The sequence below is a fragment of the Rhinolophus hipposideros genome (genome assembly GCF_964194185.1).
Source record: "Rhinolophus hipposideros genome assembly, chromosome: 19".
NCBI lineage: Eukaryota > Metazoa > Chordata > Mammalia > Chiroptera > Rhinolophidae > Rhinolophus > Rhinolophus hipposideros.
The window spans coordinates 43,918,276-43,940,962 of NC_138065.1; the positions used below are offsets into that span (position 1 = coordinate 43,918,276).

Consider the following 22,687-nt stretch of genomic DNA (forward strand, 5'->3'; position numbering starts at 1 on the left):
ATCTAGAACCAGAGGGAAGGAGGCAGGGATAGGGAAGGCAGGGGTACGAGGAGAAGGCGGCCCGCCTCTCACCTTCAGAGATGAGGAAGGAGCATGGCGGGGAAAGGGGCAGAGGCTCTGGAGCCTGAGACCTCAGTTCAAATCTCCATCGCACCCACGAGGGAGGTTAGAAGCCTAAGGCACATCCTCTGAGCCTCCTGACCTCTTAAATGGGGGTAATACTCGCCACCCTGCAGCAAAGTTAGGAGGATTAAACGGCTGACACACTCCAGGTCCTAGGTATGCAGCAGCTACACTTCATGAAGTAGCCACGCGGGCAGGAAATTACAAAGGCATAAGGAAGTCCTGGCCAGGGCCAGGGACCTAGGTCAAACTCTGCTCAGTGTGTAGGATGGAAGAGAGCAGATTCCGAAAAGGCTCCTTTCCTTCTTCATTGTGGCGTCTATGTGTCCTACTTTCCTAATGACCACGCGGGGAGTGAGAGGCCACATTCCAGGCTCACTCTGAGGTGGACTCCAGCAAGCAGAGCCACAGTCACTGATCAGCTGCGACTATCCCCGGGGCATCTGGCCCCGGCCCCACCCACGCCCCACATGTTGTCCCTGGCATCGTGGGGCTGGTCGGGAGCATGGCTGAGGCTGCAGGGTAGCAGCCCATGGGACAGTGGTGGGGCCAGATGTCCAGCCAGACCACGAGCTCCCGAAAGAGGGCCGGGGCTGACTGCTGCAGGCAGGGGTGTACATGACACTCCGGAACTGCACGGACGAGGGAGGCCAGGGGCCTGCTTACCTGGGCCAGCACTGCCATAAACTTTTTCAGGGCCACCAGGCGCTGCCCCTCCAGGACAGAAAACTTGCCCACTTCTACCCGCAGGATGTAGTGCAGTGCGGATTCAAGGTCGGCCATGTAGATCTTAGAGCTGAGGAGCCAGACAAAGGCAGAGAGAGAAAGCGTATTAACCACGGGGCAGGGCCGGGGAGGAGCGCCCAGGGCTGAAGGGAGAGAAGAGGATGGCCACTGGGGGCCGGCCCAGAGTCCTGTAAGTTGGCACTTGGCTCTGTAACTGGCTGTGTGACCTTGGGTATATTAACTTCTCTGAGCCTCATCTGTAAGACGGGCATAATAATAAATTGCTCACAGGCAGGTGGCTGAGAAAATTAAACAAAAGCACACACGTAACCCCTCAGCATCTCCTGGCATAGAGTAGGGGTTCCCCCTCTGCAGGCCCAGGGCCAGCCCCTCCCGTAACTCACTAAAGGTGCTTTAATCAGGCTACTAGTGGAAGGTTGAGCTTCATTCTCTGTTCTGACCAAAGACCCATAGGGACAAACAGACCAACAGGTGTACCCACAGCTCATGGCTCTGGAAAAACAGGACCCCCTTTGAAAGACCAAGGATTTGGCCGCTCACTAAGCTGGGCATGGCGGGATCAGGCAGGAAGGAAAGTGGTATGTGTGTTTATTTGGGGGCTGACGTTCTCGGCTGCCAGACCTCAGGTGTCAGGCGGGGCTCCATCTCATATCTCCCGGGCTGACCTAGCCCCGGAGGAAGGGCTGTAGGCTCTAGATGCCCCCTTGGGGCCTGGGCTCTGGGCTCTCATGGGAAGGACCCCCCGGGTTCTGGCTGCTTCTCCAGCCGCCTCCTGAGACCTGAGTTCTGGCCTCAGACCTACAGGGAGCTGGTGCTGGGAGCTGGACCAACTCAATCTACCTCTTTGGGCCTCAGTGACATCCCTGTAAACTGAAGACTCCTGTCCCACCTACCTTTTAAGACTGGGGGGAGCCAAAGATGTCAGCTAAAGGGCTGGGCACTGTGACCACCCGGCTACAGCCTCCCTCTGCTCTCCTCTGGTAGCCCTGGGCCTCATTTACCTCTCCATTCTTGTGTTCTGCCTGAAGGAGTGGCCTCATGACTAAGAGATAATATATGGACGGTACCCAGCACAGAGTTTGGCACATAAGGCCAGTAAGTGTCAGCTATTATAATAATTTGAATGATTTGAATAATCGTAATTGGAATGATCATAATGACCATTTCCACCTCTTGGTCTCTTTCCTTCTCCCCTGATTGACTAAAAATCTCTCCATTACCACCTTCCACCCTTCAAGTCTGGGATGCAAATTCTTTCTGGAAATCAAATGACCTTTCCCCCAATTCTCTGTGCAGCCCCCTCTAGAGGCAGCCTTCCCGATGCAGCTCTACGCTCCCTTGTCAGCTAGCTCCACTTGGTAGCTGCTGGGTGCCAGCACAGGAGGGTTACGACTCTTGGCCTCCCAAAAGCAGGAATTCTACCATGAAGGCAGAGCCTCGGAGCCTCAGAGAAGAGTAGCTTTTTCATGCTCACAAAAGTGCACAAAGGTACAGGCTACTTCAAAACATAGTGAGCCCCCAGACACAGCCAAGTGAGGTCAGGTGCCCTCCTAGAAGGGACGCTGTGAAGGGACTGTAAGCTGTTGTGGGCAGGGACTCCTCTGCCCTGTACGATCTGAATTCCTGCTGTAGGCACGCACAACTACTCGCTGAAGAAATCATTGTTTGGGTGGGAAGCTGGTTTGGAGGCCACAGATTATCTTCCCAAGTTAATGCTACTTGTTATGAATAGAGTTAAGCTTAAGGAACGGGGGCACTGGAAGGTATTCATTCCATCATGAAGGATACAAGTAAATGTGCGGGGTCACCCACAGTCAGCAGACACTGGGGAGGCCACCCGTCGGCTGTGGCTACTGCCACACGTGTAGGACTCTCCCATGCATGGCCAGCAGCCAGAAGGGCCCCCAAAAGCCTAGGCCAGCCCTCAGGGTGTCTGGGCTCAGGATGGCACATGCTAAGCCCATGACAGAAAACAGAGTGGTATGAAGGTCGGATTCTGTGAACAGAGGAAAAGCTGGGGTGGGGAAGGGACAAGGAGAACTGGCATGGGCTTACCGATCTGCAACTTTCCACACAGTGGGAGCTACCGTGTTAGTGGTTGGCGCGACCGTGGTCTGGGCAGCCTCCCGGGTGGCCCCGGCGAATCTCTGCAGGTAAGCGGTGTAGAAAGACCTGGATTCCACAAGCCTGTGAGGGAAGTGGGCCACAGAGGAGAGGCAGTGAGTACGGAGAAAACAAAGCCGTAGAACTAAATATTTGAACTTGGTTCTGTCTTATCCTCACGAGGTCGAAATCGGGGCCCTTGTGCCTCATGTTAACCTTTCTAGTCACTGCTCACGCTGTGGAAAGGCTCTCTGGCACCAGTCTGATACAACACTCTCATCTGGAAAAGCAGCTAACCTACCCTGGAGCGGCTATGGGACAGCACCGCAGGCGACACTGCTAGCTCTGCCCGCGGACAGGACGGCTGGGTCTGACCACCTTCCCCAGAGACCAAAGCACACAGTGGCAGCTGACTCCAAGGAGGCTGCCCGCTCGCAACCTTGCGCTGAGGTACCAGAGGGGACATTAGTCCCCAAGGAAATCAAGGGAGTTTGATAAGTGATTTTTTTAAAAACAGCAACAACAACAACAACAAAACCACTAAAATTCTCAAATCCTTTTACAATCCTTTCGGTTTCTTCCTCTCCTCTGACAGAGAGGAGTCCTCAAGGGTGGGAGGCGTCTCCTGGTCAGGGCCCTGGGGAGGGAGGGAGGTGAGGACGAGCAGCAGTGTGATGGCACCCCCAGGGGGACTGACACTGGGAAGCACTGCTTTCCACTCGGCTGTCCTGGCCTGATGTTTATCGATGAGCAGATGGCTCAGAAGCAGCATCGTCACAAACAATTTTCCCCTCCACCAACCCCAAGTGAGGAAAACAATGCCACCTCTCCCCACCAGGACTGTCCTTTCCGGGCCTGCGCAGAGAGTGAGTCGCTCTCGCCCCCCTGCGGCCATCATGCTTCCTCCCCAGCAGAACCCTCTGATAAGGCTCAGCGCTGCCTGGTGATCGGGCCGGTCAGGGCAGGATGGCACGGATGGCCCTGGGCATGGCGGCAAGCCTTCGTCTCCCTGTCTTGCTTGCAGGGGTAGGCTGACATCAATCACATGCCCGGGGAGGGCACCGAGGCACCATCTGGCCCCATTTAACGGGCCATTCAGCAGCAGGGGCCTGACAGAGGGGCTGCGGCTGGCCTGATTGTTTTCTCTTGGCATTTTGGAAATGGCTATTGTCTGGCTTCTAATGAACTTTTCTGCAATTAGAAAACCAAAGGGAGGGAGGGTCAGGCATGTAAGTGTGTGCCAGGCCCGCAGCCTGCCAACTAGTCTGTGAACACAGGCAGACTGGGAACAGGGCCAGGGCTGCGGTGTGGTGCACCAGGAGGCAGGACTCCTGAGCTGGGCTTGGGGCCGGGGGCAGCGTTCTGGGCTGCGTCTCCTGGCTCCTGTCCCACACCCCACAGGCACACATCTGCTTCTCCTGCAGAGGGTGCTCCTCACCTGCCCGTGGACGCCTCCCTCAGAGGAACTGTGGGAGCAAGAACTTGTCAGCCCCTGTGAAAGCCTGGCAGCCTCTCTAGGCAGAAGAAAGGATGAGCCCAGGGAGGGAAGAGATGGGGCAGAAAGACACAGCACTCACACGGGAACCCGGGAGACAGAGCCATTCCGAAACAGCAGGTAGCAAGACGGGAAGTCGGTGACACCGAACTTGCTCACCACGTCGCCCTCCGTGTTCAGGACCCTGCGCACCGCAAGGCCTTGGCGCTGGGACAGGTCCAGAGTCACCTGCAGAGACAGCAGACATCTGGGGACCAAGCCACTGGGCAGCGGGAGCCCTGGGAAGACACCTGGGTGGCAGCTGTGCTCCATCCACTCTAAACTGTTCAAAGAACACACTATTGTGATGAGTGAGTCTCATGCCACCAACCATATCTTACCCCATAGGGAACAAGCGGCTAACACTGCCCCAAAGGAGGGGCCATGGGACTGTGCACCCCACAACATGAATCTGCTAGGAGAGCCCCAACTCAATACGATTTTCTTTCCGATGAAAGCAATTTGTAAAAGACATAATGAAATGTGGATTCACTTTCATTCTTATATTCATCTATAAGACTTTTTATTTCTAGTCCAAATCAGAAAAACATACTGAGTCAGACATGATGATTTTATTTTTAGAAAGAAATAGAAAGGGGAGAAAGGATATTAGCTAACGTGTATTGAGTATGTATTATTAATATGTGCTACAAAAAGATCACTTCATTTCATTTTCAGAATAACACTATGAAACAGGAATTATCACTAGGAAACCAGGTGAGGGGGCCCAGTATACTAGGACTGCCTGGGTTTGAATCCTGGCCCCACCGGCTTAAACCTCTCCCTGACCCATTTTCCTTACTTGCAAAATTGTAATAATAATAATACCAAGCTCAGAGGATTAAATGGGTTAATTTTTAAAAAGTGCTCATAGAAATCCAAAACTCCAATTCAAAAATCAGTATGCACTCCTATGTTTATTGCAGCACTTTACACAATAGCCAAGATATGGAAACAACCGAAATGCCCATCGGTCGATGATTGGATTAAGAAGCTGTGGTACATTTATACAATGGAGTACTACGCAGCCATAAAGAAAAAAGAAATCTTATCATTTGCAACAACATGGATGGATCTAGAGAACATTATGTTAAGTGAAATAAGTCAGAAAGAGAAAGTACCATATGATCTCACTTATATGCGGAATCTAAAGAAAAGAATATGTGTATGAACTAATCAGAAACAGTTTTGGGGACACAAAAAACTGAGAGTTGTTAGATGGGCGGGGGGGAGGGGGTTGGGGATGTGGGGAAGGGTGAAGGGATTGGGGGGCGGCTGGTGACCACAGGATGGCCTCAGGGTCTTTTGAGAATTACTTTGGGGAACTTACTCAATAGTGTTTGGGGATTTTGTTGGGTGTCCGATGGACATGTGTCCTGTTTGGGAGACCACCTCAGGGATGCTGTGGATGCCTGGTCATGGCATTGTACACCAGAGGCTGGACATTAATGAATGCCAACTATAATTTTATGTGTATAATGTGATGGCTCGGTGTGAGGTCGGGGTGGTGGTGGATGGGGGGAAGGGGGTTCACAGTGTGAGGGATGTAAAAATAAAATAAAATAAAATAAAATAAAATAAAATAAAACTATAAAAAAATAAAATAAAATAAAGAAAATAAAAAGTGCTCACAATCATGACTACCTACTGAAGGTACACGTATGCATTCACTTAAAAAATAACAACTCCTATTGTAGATGAAGAAACAGAGGCTTAGACGTGAAACCATGTGTCGAGGTCACACAGCCAACAAGTGCCTGAACTGGGCTATATCAATCCAGTTCAGTCCGGCTACAGAGCCTGGGCTCTTGGCCACCGTGCCCCACCCCCCCACTGCCTCTCAAACTAACCATCCCTGAGCATCTCTATATGGCTACAGTCTATAGGGGCCCCTGTCCTTTACTCAGGGGACTCGCGGTTGGGATGGGGCCAGGGAGGGGAGCTCTGATTCCAATGAACATTTACCCCTCACTTCTATGTGAGGGGCATGACCCCGAGGCCTGGGCTGGGACACCGGAGGGGTCAGGGAGCTGCAGCAAAGCTCTGCCTCCTCCCCACCTCCCTGAGCTTCCCTTCTCAGGGCTGAGAGCCTGGAGATGGGGAAGAGCTCTCAACTGTGCTTGAGGAGTTTCAGGAGGAAAACCATTCAGAGCTAGCAGTGGGGTTTAATGTCATCCCCGCTCTCACGTCTCATCTATCCCCTTGCACTGCCTTGGAACCACTCCCATGCACTGGCCCGTCCCACCCTTGTGTCTGGGAAAAGCCCGCACATGGTCTGGAGAAGTCCGGGAGCCAGTGGTGGAAGTCAGCTCTCTGCGCCAGGCCACGGCAATGGATCTTTATAAAGCACCCACTCTGTGCCAGTTACTAATTCAGGCCCTTGACCCAAATCACCTCCTTTGACGTTCTCAACAACACTCCGAAGGAAGGTAATTATCACTATTTTACAGACAGGGAAATGGCGCTCAAAAAGTTGAGTAACTTGATCAAGACACATCACGTAAGTGATAGAGTGGAAATTCAAACCTGCCTGGTTCTGTTATCTGCCTCATCTGGCAAGGGAACCTATTTCCTCATAAGGGAATGGATGATCGCTGATGTTATCTCCCTCCCATTTCTTTTTACTCCAATTCTCGGGGGGCTGGAGGGGGGCCAGAGTGGAAACAACATGGGCTCTGGAGGCAGACAGACCTGGTTCAAACCCCTGCTCTATGAAGTCACTGGCTGTGGGATCTTGGACATGTTACCTGGTCATCTTCGTTCATTGTGAAGATTAGCCACTATGCGTGCTAGCAATCTAATCCAATGCTCAATAAACAGCAGGTGTTATCATATTTGGTTTCGATGAGGGAGATAAAAACAGACTCAGCACATGTAATGCACAACACAGTCAGGAACAGTGTATCCCGTAACTCTGTACAGTGACAGATGGTAACCAGACTTACTGTGGTGAGCAATGTATACAAACGTCAAATCATTATTGTCTACCTGAAACTAAGACAGTACTGTATGCCAATTATATGTCAATAAAAAAATATACACAAAGGTTTTAAACAGAAAGGTCCAGCTCCTACACTTCCCGATTCTCCCAGCAGGGGTCAGGCCAGTGCTGGGCTCCAAAGGGCACACGGCAGAGACCCGAGAATTTGCTCCTGCACTTGCTAGGCTGTCTCTCAAGGGCTATCCAGGAGTCGCAGGGACCCGAGGGAGGCTCACCTCTCTACCCAGGTAGGAGCCTTCCTTTTCAAAGATCAGGGCCAGGTACTCTTCATCGTTTCTTGCAAAGAACCCATTAATCTCCTCCAGCCTGCAAGAGACAATGCTGGCAGTCACTCTCCATCCACAGTTGATGGCAATGAGGCAAAACTGCTGGTGACACCAGATGTGGCTGACACTGTGCTACGAGTACATCCACACAAACCTTCTGTTTCCACACAAGGCTTCATGGAAGTCACCCCCCTCCTGCTCTCCAGTGGGAGTAAACCAAACCCTAAGTCTCAAAGAATAGTCCCCCTTATCCAATCCTGGTTCATCTCACCCACCTAGTTGATTTGCTTTTTCATCCTGTTTCTTTTAAGAATCAGGAATGAGTAGGAGGTGGTCTGGGGAGGAAGATTGGGAAGGGACACTCTGAGGGCATTTGTCTCTGTGTTCTGGGTAAGGCCCAGGCTTAGTGAACATGGATTTCATTGGTCCCCTAAGAGACTGACGATCAGTACCCACCAGACATACAAGCCTCGATCTGTGGCTAGTCATTACCAATGGGGAGGTTTCCTTTTTCCTCTCCTGGAGTAGGCATACACAAGGAATGAAAAATCAGAAAGTCCTGGGTACGGGAGACCTTAGAAGCCATCTCATTCAACCTCCTTATTTTAAGATGAGGAAACTTGAGGCCCAGAGCATAGGTAGAAATTAAGAAGGTGGCACATTTTATTATCCCCCCAAACCAGAGAATTCGGCTACCAATTGTTTTCATAACTCAAAATTTCAACAGAAAATAACTGCATGATACAAAAATGATCCGTTTCCTTATTCTAATTAAACCCAAAACATCACACATGCTTAAGAGGCCAGCAGGTGAGATGGCATTAAGGGACTGCTTCTTCCTTTTATCCCCAACCTGAGGACCTAGTTTCCTCTATGGGGTCCAGTGACATGGTGGTGGTCACCTCGAAACAGAAGATGCAACGTGGGCCCGTACTAGGGTGAAGCCCAATGACAGCACGATGGAGATGCCAGAGAGGTGGGGGCCAGAGTGTACCCGTCAATGGAAGAAAAGAGGAGTGTACTTTGGCCCCCATCTCCCTAGCATATCCGTTTGTGCTGTCCTGGACTGGGCTCCAGTACTGGCCCCATGTTTCATGGTGGCATGCCCTAATTCCCCCACAGAGGGGGACATGTGGATGAAAACTGCACTGATGAATCCAACTCACAGACTCTTTTATCATTTTTCCTAATTCTCCATCCTCCAGAGGGCCTCACAGAGACCCTGGACCCAGCCTGTAGTCTCGGTGTGGTTTGGGGGTTCCACAACCAGACCCAGGAAACCCCCATGCCAACCTGTACCCTGCTCCTTATTCTTCCATTTCTCAATGACTGTGTCTCTGTCTTGTTTGCTTACAGCCCTCATGGTGCATTTCCAGCACTTCATTGTCCTGGAGGCGAGTATAGGACACCAGCCACCGTGTCTGACGCTCTGCGGCTTGGCGAGCAGCGTCACAGGCCCGCCCCCCAGTCACAGCCATGGCTCAGAAAAATGACCACCCTCATTCTACAGAGACAGGGCTTTCCTCTTCTCAGTGCCCTGCCTCCTTTGTCTCTAAATGGTACTTAATCTCCTTTTCTGCCCCATGCCCACTTTTCCCAGTGGCCCTCCCCGCGTTAGAGCATGTGAACTTCTGCTGTACCTCCAAACGTTCCTGGGGACAGGTGTGGGAAGCGGCAGCAGGCATGACCTGAAGAACTCCGGCCCCTTTTCCTTCCCACACGGAGGGGCAGGTCAGCCCCAGGAAGACAGGGCACCTGGGTAGGCCCTCCAGTAACAGGAAGGCCTCTGCCCCAAAGGCAACAGGAAGAACCAACCTGGGTCCCCTTCCCTGCTGCCCCCACCGCCCGCTTGCCTCCAGGCCTGTGATTGCGGCCCACACGGCACAAGCCTGCCCCAGCCCCCAATACCTGGCAGGCTCCAGAGGGGGACAGGCAGGGGGCCACGTGTCACTATGAGACTCCAGTGCATCAATGAGCCTCTCCCGCAGCGTCTGCACATCAGCACCAGCCACTGCAAATGAAAACGTGGGGAGGGGGGTGAGGAGAGCAGAAGGAACCCAGTGCTCCTGTCAGCGTCACACAGAAGAAATAAAGGGCCCAGGGCCGCTGGTTCTGAGAGAAACAGGACGTGGTCAGTCCACTGCACTGTGGCGGGGGGGGGGGGTGGATATAATGGCCCTGCTCTATGCAAGGGGACCCAATCCTTGGGGGGGGGGAGAGAAGAGTCCCCCAGACCTGGGCCTGTGAGGCTCTCCCCAGGAGCTATCTGACATGGCTCTCCGGATGCCAAGCCCACTGTGACATGAAGGGGTATTCTAGGAACATGGCGACACTCCCCACTTCCAAGGTCCCTGGATGGGCCACAAGGGAAGGGCCTGTCAGCCTTGTTTTCTTGAAGGCATCTTCCAGCCTGGCTGGGAAGTACAGTTAGGAAAACATACACGGCTTTCAGTGGGGAACGGGCTGGGCTTTCACCCCAGTAGACACCCAAGTAAAAGAGGGAGGCAGGGCGAGGACCCTGGGAGCCACGACACCCACCTGGCAGTGTCGTCCCTGAGCCATTCTTGGAAAAGGCCTTGAAGAACTGGAAGTAAACACACAGGCAAGAGTCAGTGACGGGTGAGCGGGAGCTGAGAACACAACCCTGGTGCGGGAGAAGCTGGATCTGACACCCAGCTGCTTCCTTAATGGGCTGACTCCGGGCAAACTACTTAAGTTTTGTGAACCTTACTTTCTTCATGTGTAAAAGGAGAACAGGGAGGTTTTGGTTCTTGGAGCTGGATGCTGCTTCCTTCCCCCACTGTCCTGGCATATAATCCCTCACCCCACAGCTGGGAGGCACCGCACTGTGGCAGCTCATCCACTTTACTACAGGTGGGCTGTTGCTACAAAGCACCAGAACCCAGCATAACTGGAAAATATACAGTGTATGAAGGAAACTGGAAGACCACTGCTGTTTTTCCTTGTAGATACATCTGAAAACATAAAGTGAAGTCACTTCATTTGCCTCCTGGGAAATGCTAGCTGCTCTCTGGCGCAATCTGTCCTTGTTCCTTATCTTGGAAAAGGGGCTTGGAGGGTGTTGTCTCTGTCCACTCAGAACACCCAGCCTGGCCCAAGAGACACCCCACGAAGGCAGGGGTCACCAGGTCGGTCCTATTAAAGGGTGGCCCTGAGCCTCTGAAGAAGCAAGTCTTGTTACAGACAGGCAGATTTAACTCATAGCTTTGCTCTTTTCCCAGTTACATGACTCTCCAGGCCCAGTCTGTCACTGCTGGGGTGAGAGAACAGAGAACAGACAACTCCTTGGAATCTGGGCTTCTGTCTAAGTAGACAGGCAACTACCAGAGCTCAGGAGGGTACAGAGTGCAGCTGTCCTGACAGACAGCCACTTAACTGCCTGGGGAAGAGGCTGCAGGCCGGGAAGAGGCCTCTTCCTGACCTCTCTAACCTCGGGACCACTTGTATCTGCCTACCTTTGGCTTCTGCCTCCAACACCATGGCCATCTGGCCTTATCCCAAGCTGGTGGTTGAGTGAGGGTCCTGGGGCCTGCCAGACCTGGGTTCATGGCCTGGCGCTGCTCCACCCTGGCTGTGTGACCTCGGGCAATCATTAATTTCTCTGAACCATCTCTTTAAAACGAGGATGACACCATCTCCCTGGGACAACTGCTATGAGGAGTGCATGACAATACATCGAAAGTGCTTAGCGTGGTGCTGGTCCACACCGTACACACAGAAGGGATCACTAAACATTCATCCCCTTGTGCCTACCTTTTAAATGCTAGGAAACACCAGTTACCTGGCACTTGTTTGTTCCAGGCATCTGTGGGCAAAAAGCTCAAATCCAGGGGCCACCTGCCCCCATCTCCCACCAGAGGAAGAAAGATACAAAGGAACCACCTGTCTCCCCACCTGCAATTTTCTGCTGCCTTGGTCCTCACCTGGACCCTAATTCTGCTCACTGGTTTATTCTCTCTCTTTTTAGAACATTAATATAAACTTTTATTCCGGGTGAAAACCATCCACTGATACACCTTTGTTTGCAGTGATTAGACATACGCGGAATTAATGAAATCATATGTTAGCCTCATACCTGTGAAAACGATCACATGTGTCCTGGATTGTGACATGAGCTCAAGCAGCCACAGCAGGTTAAGGCATTTATGCACAGACACTGTTTCTCAGAACCAAGATTTAAAATGGCAGCTACTTGGGATTTGGTTTGCTCACAAATAATGGCCCAGAGGATGATCGTCACGGCGGCGACGAGCCTCAGCGAAGGCACCCCTGTTTATGGACAGTCAGAATCGACCTCAACATGTTTCTACAGACTTACACACTCCTGACATCACCAAGCCTTACCCTGTGTGGCTTTCCCATAGCTACGTCGGTCATTTTCAGTTATTGGAAAGTAACACAGGAACTTTTTACTTCATCAACCATCAAGTTACCCAGATAGACACTTATTAAAAGAGGCTGGCATTTCCTCCATCAAAAGGCAGCCCCAATTGTAACGCTGTGTACCTGAAACTTATATGCTATTATACACCAACATTACCCATATAAAAAAAAAAAGGTGGCATCGCCAGACCACAGCTGAGCCTTCTGAAGGCCCCAGCCACGCAGCGTGGAGTCAGACAGGAGCCTCAGTTAGCAAGAGTGACCCAGGGGCACGCAGAACCCCCCCACCCCCCGACCCCCCCCCCCATGAGGTGCCGGGCCACAGGGAAGGCCTCCCACCTCCTTCCAGCAACCTCTGGGCTGTCACACAGCCTTCCCTTCTGTCCTCAGAAGCTTCCCATCTACCTTCTAGAACAAGTCAGCACCTGGGCTCTGGCTCCCACACCTCATGGTCTTTAGGAACCTTTTCCTATCAATTAATCTCTTTTTTCCTGTTTTCCCCTTTCTGCCAGCTTCTTCCCTATGCCTGCCAATAGATTCAAATCCTCCAAATCAAAATTGAAGAAAAAAGAAAGAAAGAAAAGGACGAGAAGCGAAAGGAGATGGGAATAGAATAGAGAGAGGCCCCCACTTCCTTCTCCAGTTACTGCATTTCCCGGTCCCCTGCAGGGCCACATTTCTCCAAACAGAATCTGCTTCACTGCCCTGACTCCCCTGTCTCTTCACTCCCATGAGCAGCGTGTTGTGGCTCACGCCCCCACCACTCAGCTGACCTGCTCTTCAGCCAATCCAATGACCTTCCCTGCCCCTTCTTGCTTCCCGAGCGGTGTCTGGGTATTATCACTGCCTGCTTCCCCTTCAGCCAGGGAGCGTCATTTTTTGTGCCACGTTTCCCTGACACTCTCTCTGCCTTCATATCACCACCCTCCCCTGGTTTGCCTGACACTGACCAGGCCTTCCTGGCCACCTTCACAGCCTTCCCTTGGCCCTTGACTCCTCTCCTCTGTCCGCAGCCCTCGCTGTCCCTGGCCTGCAGCCTCTCCTACAGCCACACAGCAGATGATGACACTCATCTGTTTACACAGCCCTGGAAGGCGGTGTCAAAACGGGCTGTCTGTGCTTTTGAAGGGAAGAGTGAACGAGGGAAGGAACAAACAGACCTATTGTTGTCTCCCTGGCTCATGCCATCTCCTCTGCCTAAATAATTTGCAATCTGATCCTTCTGTCCCAGACATCTCTTTCTTCCTGGTACCCACCACACTGTAGGTATCACCCCAAGACTGAGTCACCCCTCCCCCAACCTGTTTCTCCACCTTGTTCCTTTTCGCACCCCGTGATCTTCCTTCTCCCTGTCACCCAGACCAGCATGCACCCTCAGCCCCATCATCCAGTCAGTCGACAAATTCTGTGAATTTGACTTTGGTGACCCTTCTTCAGCTGTCCTCTAGACCTGTCCTCTGGAGCCTTGTCTAGACCAGGGCCAAGCACCCATTTCCTGGCCTAGTGCACAGTCCTTACCTGTTGTCCCTTCGTGCCCTCAGAAATGTTAATATGCTCAATCTTTTCATTCTCCAACCACTGTCCTCACTGCCACTTTGCTTGGTGACCTAAAGAACAGTTCCGGTCTGAGGTCGCCCCTCGGGTCTCCTCCATGACTCCCCACTGCCAGCAAATAATGTCCACGCTCACGGCATCCGAGGCCTTCTAGGATCTGACCCCAAACTCACCTCCCACTGCCCCCCATTCGCTACACTTCAGCGTCACTTTCCACCCACCTCCGTGACTTGGGGGGCAGGACTCGAGCTTTTCCATCTCTGCCAGCCCCACCGTGCCTGGCCCAGTGTCTAAGACAAGGAAATACTCAAAAGACATCTGTGCAGTCAGCCTGAGAGTCTCGGCCCTTTGATCATCTTGGAAGCTCATGTAAAAATCACAGTAAAGTCTAGTCACGGCACATTTTCGTCCTCTTGTTAAAAGGCATGTGTATTAAGTCAGCTGTGGGAGGCGTGTGCCCTTCTCAAGGGAAACCAACACAACGCCCTGCAAACGGGCGATTAAGACTTCTCATTACTGCAGTAACTGCAGTGAGCTTTCTTTTCTCTGGGAGCAGTAAGCACCTGGTCCCTTTCCTTTCATCACTTTGCACAGGAGCTTCTGCCTCCACGTTTGGAGCTCCCAAAAGCAGGAGACCAGAGGACATCAGGCAGGTCTTTACCACCCTACCCAGGAGTAACCGCCTTCTGGGGGGCAGGTAAGGGTGAACGGAAAGCACTTTCCAGGGCTCGCCATCAATGGCACTGAAGCCAAGCTTTTAGGAAAATGACCCGGTCTCCAAATATCTTATGGTGAGCCCATGAGGATCCCCAAACTTAACCATTCCCACGCTGTGCACTGTCAGTGGAGAAGATGGCCGAACGAGAGCAGGCAACTGCTGAGAGGCGGGCCCATCTTCTTATTCCAGAGAGGTGCAGGAGGCATCTTTCTGAGTCCTATCCCCCTCCCTGACACCTCACCCTCTAGCAAGAGCCCAGTCTCTGTTCCCCCACAGGGAGTCTACACTCCCTGCCTTGAATTCAAGGACCAGCCATTACTGGGCTCCCTCCTTCCCAGCCCTATCTCAACCCTGCACTTGAGCCTCTGCTCCAGCCAGACCAGTCCTCTCAGCACAACACCACACCGCTCTCCCCACACACGGCCTTTGCTCTCACCTCCTCCCCACCCACGCTCCTTTCCTCTCCTAGCCAAACCCCATCCGTCCTTCAACACCAAGCAGAAGTCCCCTCCCACACACAGTCTTCTCTAATGCACGAGGGAAAAGCTCCCTGAGCCCAGCAAACCTCCCAGCGTTCACTGGTACAGACCTCTCACTGCCTGTCGACTAGCTGCTGAGCTCTGAGTGTCCCGTACACGGGACCTCTGTGTCTGGCCTCTCATGGTTCTGGCCATGTCTGACCTCTCTGGCCTCTCCCATAATGGTGAGCACAGGGCTGTGTACCCAGCAAACATTCTCTCCGTAGCTGCTGGTGGGCAACACGAGCCTCATGGAGCAATGGGAAGGAAGACAACTAACATTTAGTGAACGCCAAGTAACACCACACAGTGTCCTGGTACTTTCACACGTAAGACCTCATTTCACACTTGGCAACAATCTATCAGGTAGATATTATCATCACATTTTTATAGACAGGGAAACGGAGGCCTGTGGCTGGGGCACTGTTAAGCGACTTCCCGAGTCACATACAGTAAGCAGGAGAGCCAGGATTTAAACCCACATCAATTATCGCTTCAGAATCCGGCAAAGAAAAAATTTCTGCCCCCGCCCATCCCAATGCTGCTGTTCCCTGGAAACTTGATCCCAGCCAGTCCTTGGGCCACCAAAGGTTCTGGTCCATTACCTGTTGAGGGGCACCTCAGTGGCCCATGGCAAAGCTCTTCCCCCAGAAGTTCCAGCCTCTAAGTCCCCAAGCACCACCCAGAACCTGCTGCAAACCAGTCCCTCCCCTGCACTTTTGTTTTCTTTCAGTTGGGCTCCAGTTCCAGTCTAATGGGGACCTGACACAGCTGGCCCGCCCTGCAGGGCAGGGTGTTTGCTAAACAGGCTGAGCTGGTGGAGGCTCCCTGTTTGCTCACAGTGACAAAGGGCAGGAGGCAGAGGAAAGGGATAATGACGTATGTCACTGGGGGTGGCCAGACTCTTGTGTGGGCCTGTCTCATCACACCAGCAACACTCTCTCATTCCCTATTCAACACGTGTCCTTATCTTAGAGCTCTCACAGCCCCTGTGGGTAGGAACAAGGACAGGCTCCAGTCCCCAGGTGGCAGCAGACAGAGCAACAGGGCTACCTCTGGCCAGCTGGCAGCCAGGCCAAACTCTAGGATCTGCTTTCAAGGGCGTACAGCCACGCTGCCCACAGGCACACCAGGCTCTCAACGGGCCAGAATCTGCAGATCTGGGATCTGTGTCATGTTTTCCACATACTAGAAGCAATTAGCAGTAAAATCAATTTAGTGAATCACAGCATTTTTTTCCTAAGTAAACGGAACAGAAAATATCAGTGTGGATAGCACTTGGTAAGAACACTGTTTTATGGAACTTCTGTTTTCGTGGTTACAGATACAAACCGACTTCTGGATCTCACTGTGCGTGCACACTCCGCACTGCAGGTGCACTGGGCCTGAGAGCAGAGACCCGCCCGTCGTTTGGACCGCTTGGCCGTGCACGAGAGTCCTCGGGACAGGGCACCCAGTGCTCTCCCTGCCGCAACTGACCTGCGGGCTCCTAGGGAGAGGCAGGGAGGTCACAACACAGTTCTCTGGGGCTCTTAAGACATGGACAGATGACTGCTAGCCTGGTCCAACCAGGTGCTGCCCAGATGGAGCAAGGGAAGGTCAGGACCAGCTTCGGGCCCGCCCCGCTCCCCTCCCACAGCCAGCTGGGCAGTGACAGAGATGATTCAGCACCTGAGGCATTCAGACTGCGTGTGCTGCGTGACGGGTCGGCCCTGAGGTGCCTCGGGATGTCCCGACTGCCTGGGCCACCGCCTTCCTTCTCACCTGAGCTCCAGCCTCTCCCAGGCAGAAACAGAAAGCCCCCGGTGGCAGGCCCCACAGGACCCCCACAGGATGTCCTGACCTGGCCATGGCACCAATGCCAACCCTTTTCCCGGGGCCTGGGCAGTGGGTGGACCCCTGTGCTGAGTCCCCACGCAGAGAAAAACAGCCTGTGAACTAGGACACCTGCTACCACACTCGTTTTCCCACAGCTTCCTACTCAGGGCTGCTCACCCGGCTCAGCAGAAGGAACAGAGTGCCCCGTCCTCCCCTGCAGTCATTTTAAATATTTTCAGTTACATACCTTGAGGCCAAGGATAGGGCAATGGCCCTGCCAGGGAGGTCTTTTAACTTGGAAAGAATGACTGATAAGCAATGTCTCTGCTGCCATCTCTACATGACATGGCAGGAGCCACTGGCCTACCATGGCCTCAGCTGACCCTGGGGCTGGGCCCTGACCCGAAGTCGTAACAGGAGAGTAAAAGGGAGCTCTACTCGGCTATAGAAACCCTGAGCCCAGCAGGACTTCACTGGGCACGAGGAACAGAGAGGTCACATGGAGTTAGAGCTGGACGTTGCTGGAGGCGGCGGCCCGGTCTTCTAAGGTCAAGGTCCTGCCTGGAACTTGAAGCACCTGAGCTCAGAGACACCTTTCTCCGGGGACAATGTGTGGCTTTTCTGTTTTCAGGGCATTTCCTGATCATCTTAGTGGCTACAGAGGAAACTGCTTTTCTAGAAGCCATTCTGGTGGAAGGAGGTTAACTACTGAGAACCGGAGTTAGAGGCAGACTTGGATTTGGATTTGGGTTTGGCCGAGCCCTGGGGAGGGTGCCAAGTAGAGCTGCACAGCCTTCTGCTTCAGGCTTTCAGGGACTCCTATTTGGAGCCTCGGCAGTTGTTCAGAAGATAATTAAGTTTTCAGGCCCCGCGGTGGGCAGTTTGGCAGGCAAGGCCTTTGTGACCTTTAGCCAGAGTTGGGGTGACGGTGCCCTCATGAGCTGGGTGTGCCACCTCCCGTGATGTGACGTGACGTGACGGAGATCCCTGCCACCTGAGGCATTTTGACCGTGGGGTGAGGCTAGCCTGACAGGTCGCTTCCAAACTTCCTGGGTTCAAGGCACTTGCCTGAAGAGGGTAAAGCTTGCCAGTATCTCTGGGGTTCTTTTCTGGGGGACCATTGGGCCCCCGAGTCTGAGCCTGCCATGGAAGGGTCAGAGCCTGAACCCTGGTTTTATAGGTTTTACAAGGTCTAGTTCCCATCGCTCAGGTAGGCGGTTAGGAGGGAGAGGAATTGGGAAGAGGCCCCGGGAGCTCTCAGCAGCCCAGGTGATGACCTCTTCAGCTGAAATCTACCTGTCCCATACACCCATACGCAGCCCCCTTCCCTTATAGAGGGGAGCATTTGCCAGACCGAGGGGACCTCTTTCTTCTCTGCCTCCCAAGTCGCACCCCTTTCTTCCTCTAGAACAGGTGTCTCACTGAGCATAGGGCAGCGTTCCAGGGCTGGGAATTAAATGGATGCAGCCCAGGAGCTTCAGAGAAGCCCGCCGAGCTGGGAGGACCTGGGCAGACCAGGGAAGCAGGCAGCAGCTGCCCCCCCCCAGGCCCTGCCCCCTCCTGTCACACACCCTCACAGTTGGGAAGCCCTGGATGTTGAAGTCTCTGCAGACCGCGCTGTTGGTCTCCTCAGCACAATCCAGGGCGGCGAGAGTCAGCGCTGGCCTCCAATCTGAAAGGACAAAAAACGCGGGGTAAGGAAGAGGGGCTGGCACCTCTACCTGCTCACTTCCCCCATGCAACATCCCACCCCCACCAACCACAACCACACTTGCCCCAAAGCTCTCATGAGAAAGGTGACCCCTTCCTCAGAAAAGGACCTCTGAGACAGTGTGGTCATTCTGCATTTAGCTCATGCTTCAGATACAGTGAAATAGCACAAGCAAAGCTGTCCTGTAGTGGCATCTGAGTCCCCCCTTATTCTGTCAGGGAGAGGGGCTGGCGGGGCTGAAGAAAGATGGGACATGAGCCTGGGCCTCCAGGGAAAAGCCCTGACACTGCCTCGCTTCCTGCGCCCTCTCAAGAGGATCAGCTCCAGGGCGGCCGGATGCAGCAGGGTTGCCGGTTCGATTCCCACCTGGGCCAGAAGCTGCGCCCTCCACAACTAGATTGAAGACAACGAGCTGCCACTGAGCTTCCAGAAGGGCGGCCGTACGGCTCAGTTGGTTAGAGTGTGAGCTCTCAACAACAAGGTTGCCAGTTCAATTTCCACATGGGGTGTTGGGCTGCGACCCCTGCCGCTAAAGATTGAAAACGGTGACTGGACTTGGAGCTGAGCTGCGCCCTCCACAACTAGATTGGTGGACAACGACTGGGAGCTGATGGGCCTTGGAGAAACACACTGTCCCCCAATATTCTCCAATGAAAATTTTTTTAGAAAAGGATCATCTCCAGAAGGGTGGAGAACATGCCTCTAGAGGTCTGCAATTCCTCGGGGGACCCTCAGTGATGGTTTCTGCAGCTGGGTGCTGGAAGTCAGTCAGCATAGGGTGAGGGGAACTGGCTCCCCAGCCAGAGATGGAGGCAGGAAATCCAGGGGAGGAGGGGAAGCGTCTGGAATCTAGGAGCCACAGGGAAAGAGCCCTGGGGCCAGAGTCTGGAAGGAGATTGGCAGCTCCCAGCATCAGGCCTCAGGCTGCAAGTCCTCCCTCTGCTGTAACTTATTGGCGGAGAGAATAACCAACGGCACCGGCACCGTGCTCAGCCACAGCCCAGGATCTGGGAAACAGAAAACAAACTCATCTACCAGACAGGCCTCCTGAGCTCTGATTCAAGGTCAAGGTGCCCCGTGAACATCCACCAAAGGTCATCGTTACTATTTGGCTGCTCTCGCTGGAAAACAAGATACACACACGTGAAACCTCAGGAATGGTGAGGTGGGAATGGACTGGTACCATGCCATGTGACACAGAGCACTCAGGGAGTTTGGACACAGGACAGACCAGCGCTGGGGACTCAGCATGGGCCTGGCAGGACAGATGGAAATTGAGTGGAACCTGGAGAGTCCATCGAGTTGACAGGAACTGTGTGAGGAACTTGAGGGGAGAAGCAGCGGGCTGTGCGGGGCTCTGACAGAGACAGACGCCCAGGGAGGAGGCTCTGCCGGGAAGCAGCAGGGGCCCGTGCGAGCGCTTGCCTGCAGGGGTCTGGGCTGACTCGGCAGCACCCCGGAGCCACTGGCTTTTCTGGGCAGAGGAGTGAAGGAGGACGCCTGCCTGGTGGCCCGGGAGCTCCACACGGGACCCTACACCTCCCACGTGGAGCACACGGTGCGTGGAGGTGGAGGGGATTTACACAGGCAGCCCACCTGCTAAGGGCAGAATACGAACAGCTGAGAAGCACGGCTTTGCCAAGGCCTCTGACCTCGCCCTGAACCTGTTCCTTACGATGTCCGAAAACACCACTATTTCAAGAGGCATCAGTGCTGCCCAGATCATGTTAGGCCCAGGAAGGAGTGTTACCCTTCCTTCCACAAGACAGATGCAGGAAGAGGCAGACACCTCCCAGGCAACCACTGTCCGTCCCTCACAGGAAAGGCATAGAGCAACTAAGCTGCTCCTCGTTGGGGTGACACAAGGGAGTGGCCCTGGGACTGTGAGGCAGGCCTACCAGCACCACTCCCTCCTGGTCCTTCCTCCCCTCTTCCTTTCTTGCTGCCGTCCACACTTGGCACTGAAGCCTCTGCAATCCTAGCGGGAGGGCATGAGTGGGGTGGGGGAGGGGGAAGAGGGACAGGAAGTGGAAGGAAGTGTTTAGCATAGACAGGTGGGCGGCACCCTACCATGCCACTTCCCCAACTTGCCAACCTCCCATCTCGCCAAACCCCTTTTGAGGAGCTCTCTCGGCTTCGCTGGCACACAAAGGTGGCAGTGTGAGCTTATCCAAGAATCTGCGAGCTGGCACGCATCGTTTGGCTTTAAATGTCACTTGCACAAACTGCGGCTGTGGTCAGGTTCTGCTCCGTGCCAGGCTCGGGACAGCTTTCCTCCTGCTGCTCCAGACACTACTCAACCGTCACCAGCACGCCCAGGGTTGGCACCACTTGGTGGGGGCAGAGTCGGGCCGTCTGTCCACACAGATCCACTAATCCCAACCAGCCTCCACATCCTGTCCACCCACTCTCCCACGTCTCGCCTCCCACGTCTCCTCCCCCACGCTTGGTGCTTTACTTCCCTCACCTCTAATGAGCTAATGCAGGGTTCCTTAGGGCAGCTCCACTGCAGAAAGTGAGCCTTTCTACCTGTGGATGTGATTGCATCACTCTCTACTCAGTATTCTCTGGTGGCTCCCATTGCCTTGAGAAGAAAACCTACAGCCGTAAGGCCACTCTCGATCTGGCCCCTGCCCACCGACCCAGCCTCCTCTTCCCACTTCCCCAAATTCTGCTGCAGGAAGGCTGAGGCTTGCCCTCTCTCAGGTCTCCAGCCCACTCCTCCAGGCACTCTTCCCTTCCCTATGAACTCCCATTTGTCAGGCACAACTCAGTCTGAACATGATTTTTCCATCCAGGAAGAGCTGCCTTGGAAGCACAAGGCTCAGGGCCCTGCTTGCGTCTCTACCAACAACGACAAGCCTATCCATCCCTAAATGTGTTTTCCTTTTGGCATCCTCGCTGCCTAGCTTCCCCATTATCTAGCACACAGTAGGTGCTCAGTGACTGATGACTGAATTATACAACCGACCCAGGCCAGGAGCTGGCTCTCAGCAGCTCCAGTTCTGGAACAGCTGCTCTCAGCCTCAGTATCTTCTCAGGGCCACGTAGGGAGTGAGGTTAACGTCAGTCACCTGCAAATGCAGGAGATAAGAGCTGCCCAGGTACAAGGTTTTGCCCTGGATCATAGGCAAGAGCACCCAGGCCTCCTTTCTGTGGCAACTGTCACACCTGAGCCAGGACCAGGAGAGGGTGGGAAGCACAGGTCACCCCCACAGCCATATGACACCCTCTAGGCTTGGTTCCTTGTAGTCTGCATTTAAGGCTCCGGTCACCTTGTTCCGGGAGACCCACAGGAGAAGCCCGCTGTCTCAGTAAGTCAATTAGACATCAGGGGAGAAGAGAGGCAATTTCACATCCTTCCCCCAGTGATGGGCCCTCGCAGGTGACCACAGACAGCAGGCCTCAACTGCTTCTCTCCTCTCCAAGAGTGCAGGCCACCAGCCTCGGGCCCGGTCAGTGCCTGTTGCTCATTGGGGCACAAAGACTCTGAAGGGACAGGGAGGGGACAGAAGAGACAGCTAGCACGCAGGGACGGTCTAGGTGATCTCTCTTCACCATCGTGGGTGTCATTTCCGTGCTTTACAAATGAGGACAGGGACCGAGAGGCCTCCAGGTTGTCCACGGGCTCCCAAGTTTACGTCACCAGGGACAGGAAGCCACCTTTCTACATTCTCTGCTCGCTCCAATCACAACCCTCCCCACGAGAGACAGAATGGTAGAAACAGCTTTGTCTTCTGGTTCCATACCATTCTCCGTAACTCACAGACTCAGCTCTCGGAGAGGATGAATTCCTACGCCGGAGAGTCTATCAGGTGCCTTACGGATCTAATTTAATGCTCACAACTACCCTATGAGGAAAGTAAGGTGCTTATCCCAAGATCTGCTTTCCTCGACTGTAAAATAGAGATTAGAATACCGTGTCTGAAGCACACAACCAATCAGTGGTGAGCCTGGGATCTGAACCCAGAATTTGAGCCTCACTGCTAGTCTCCAGGGGGCCCGAGATAGAACAGAGAGCTGCTCTGTTGGCTTCGCAACCAGGAGGCTCCGGGAGGGTGGGGTGTTAGGACAAGAGGAAAGGTGATGCCGGGGAGTCCCCAGCCCCTTACTCCTGGGCGGTCTCGGACGCCTTCTCTTTCTGCCTGATTCCCTGTACCTCCAAGAAATGGAGCCAGGGCCTCTTCCTA

At 53.6% G+C, this 22,687-nt stretch overlaps 1 protein-coding gene across 3 annotated transcripts in view; it reads right to left on the reverse strand.

The window, feature by feature from the left end:
- QSOX1 (quiescin sulfhydryl oxidase 1) overlaps positions 1–22,687 on the reverse strand; it is a 39,363-nt gene that overhangs the window by 11,594 nt on the left and 5,082 nt on the right. For all 3 annotated transcript variants that reach the window (XM_081026130.1, XM_081026131.1, XM_081026129.1), the window contains exons 2-8: positions 18,358–18,458; positions 10,313–10,358; positions 9,683–9,785; positions 7,724–7,814; positions 4,551–4,696; positions 2,926–3,057; positions 790–919 (exon numbers count right to left, since the gene is read on the reverse strand). In XM_081026130.1, the coding sequence (XP_080882256.1) occupies positions 790–919; positions 2,926–3,057; positions 4,551–4,696; positions 7,724–7,814; positions 9,683–9,785; positions 10,313–10,358; positions 18,358–18,458 (749 nt within the window). The remainder of the gene's footprint in view (positions 1–789; positions 920–2,925; positions 3,058–4,550; positions 4,697–7,723; positions 7,815–9,682; positions 9,786–10,312; positions 10,359–18,357; positions 18,459–22,687) is intronic.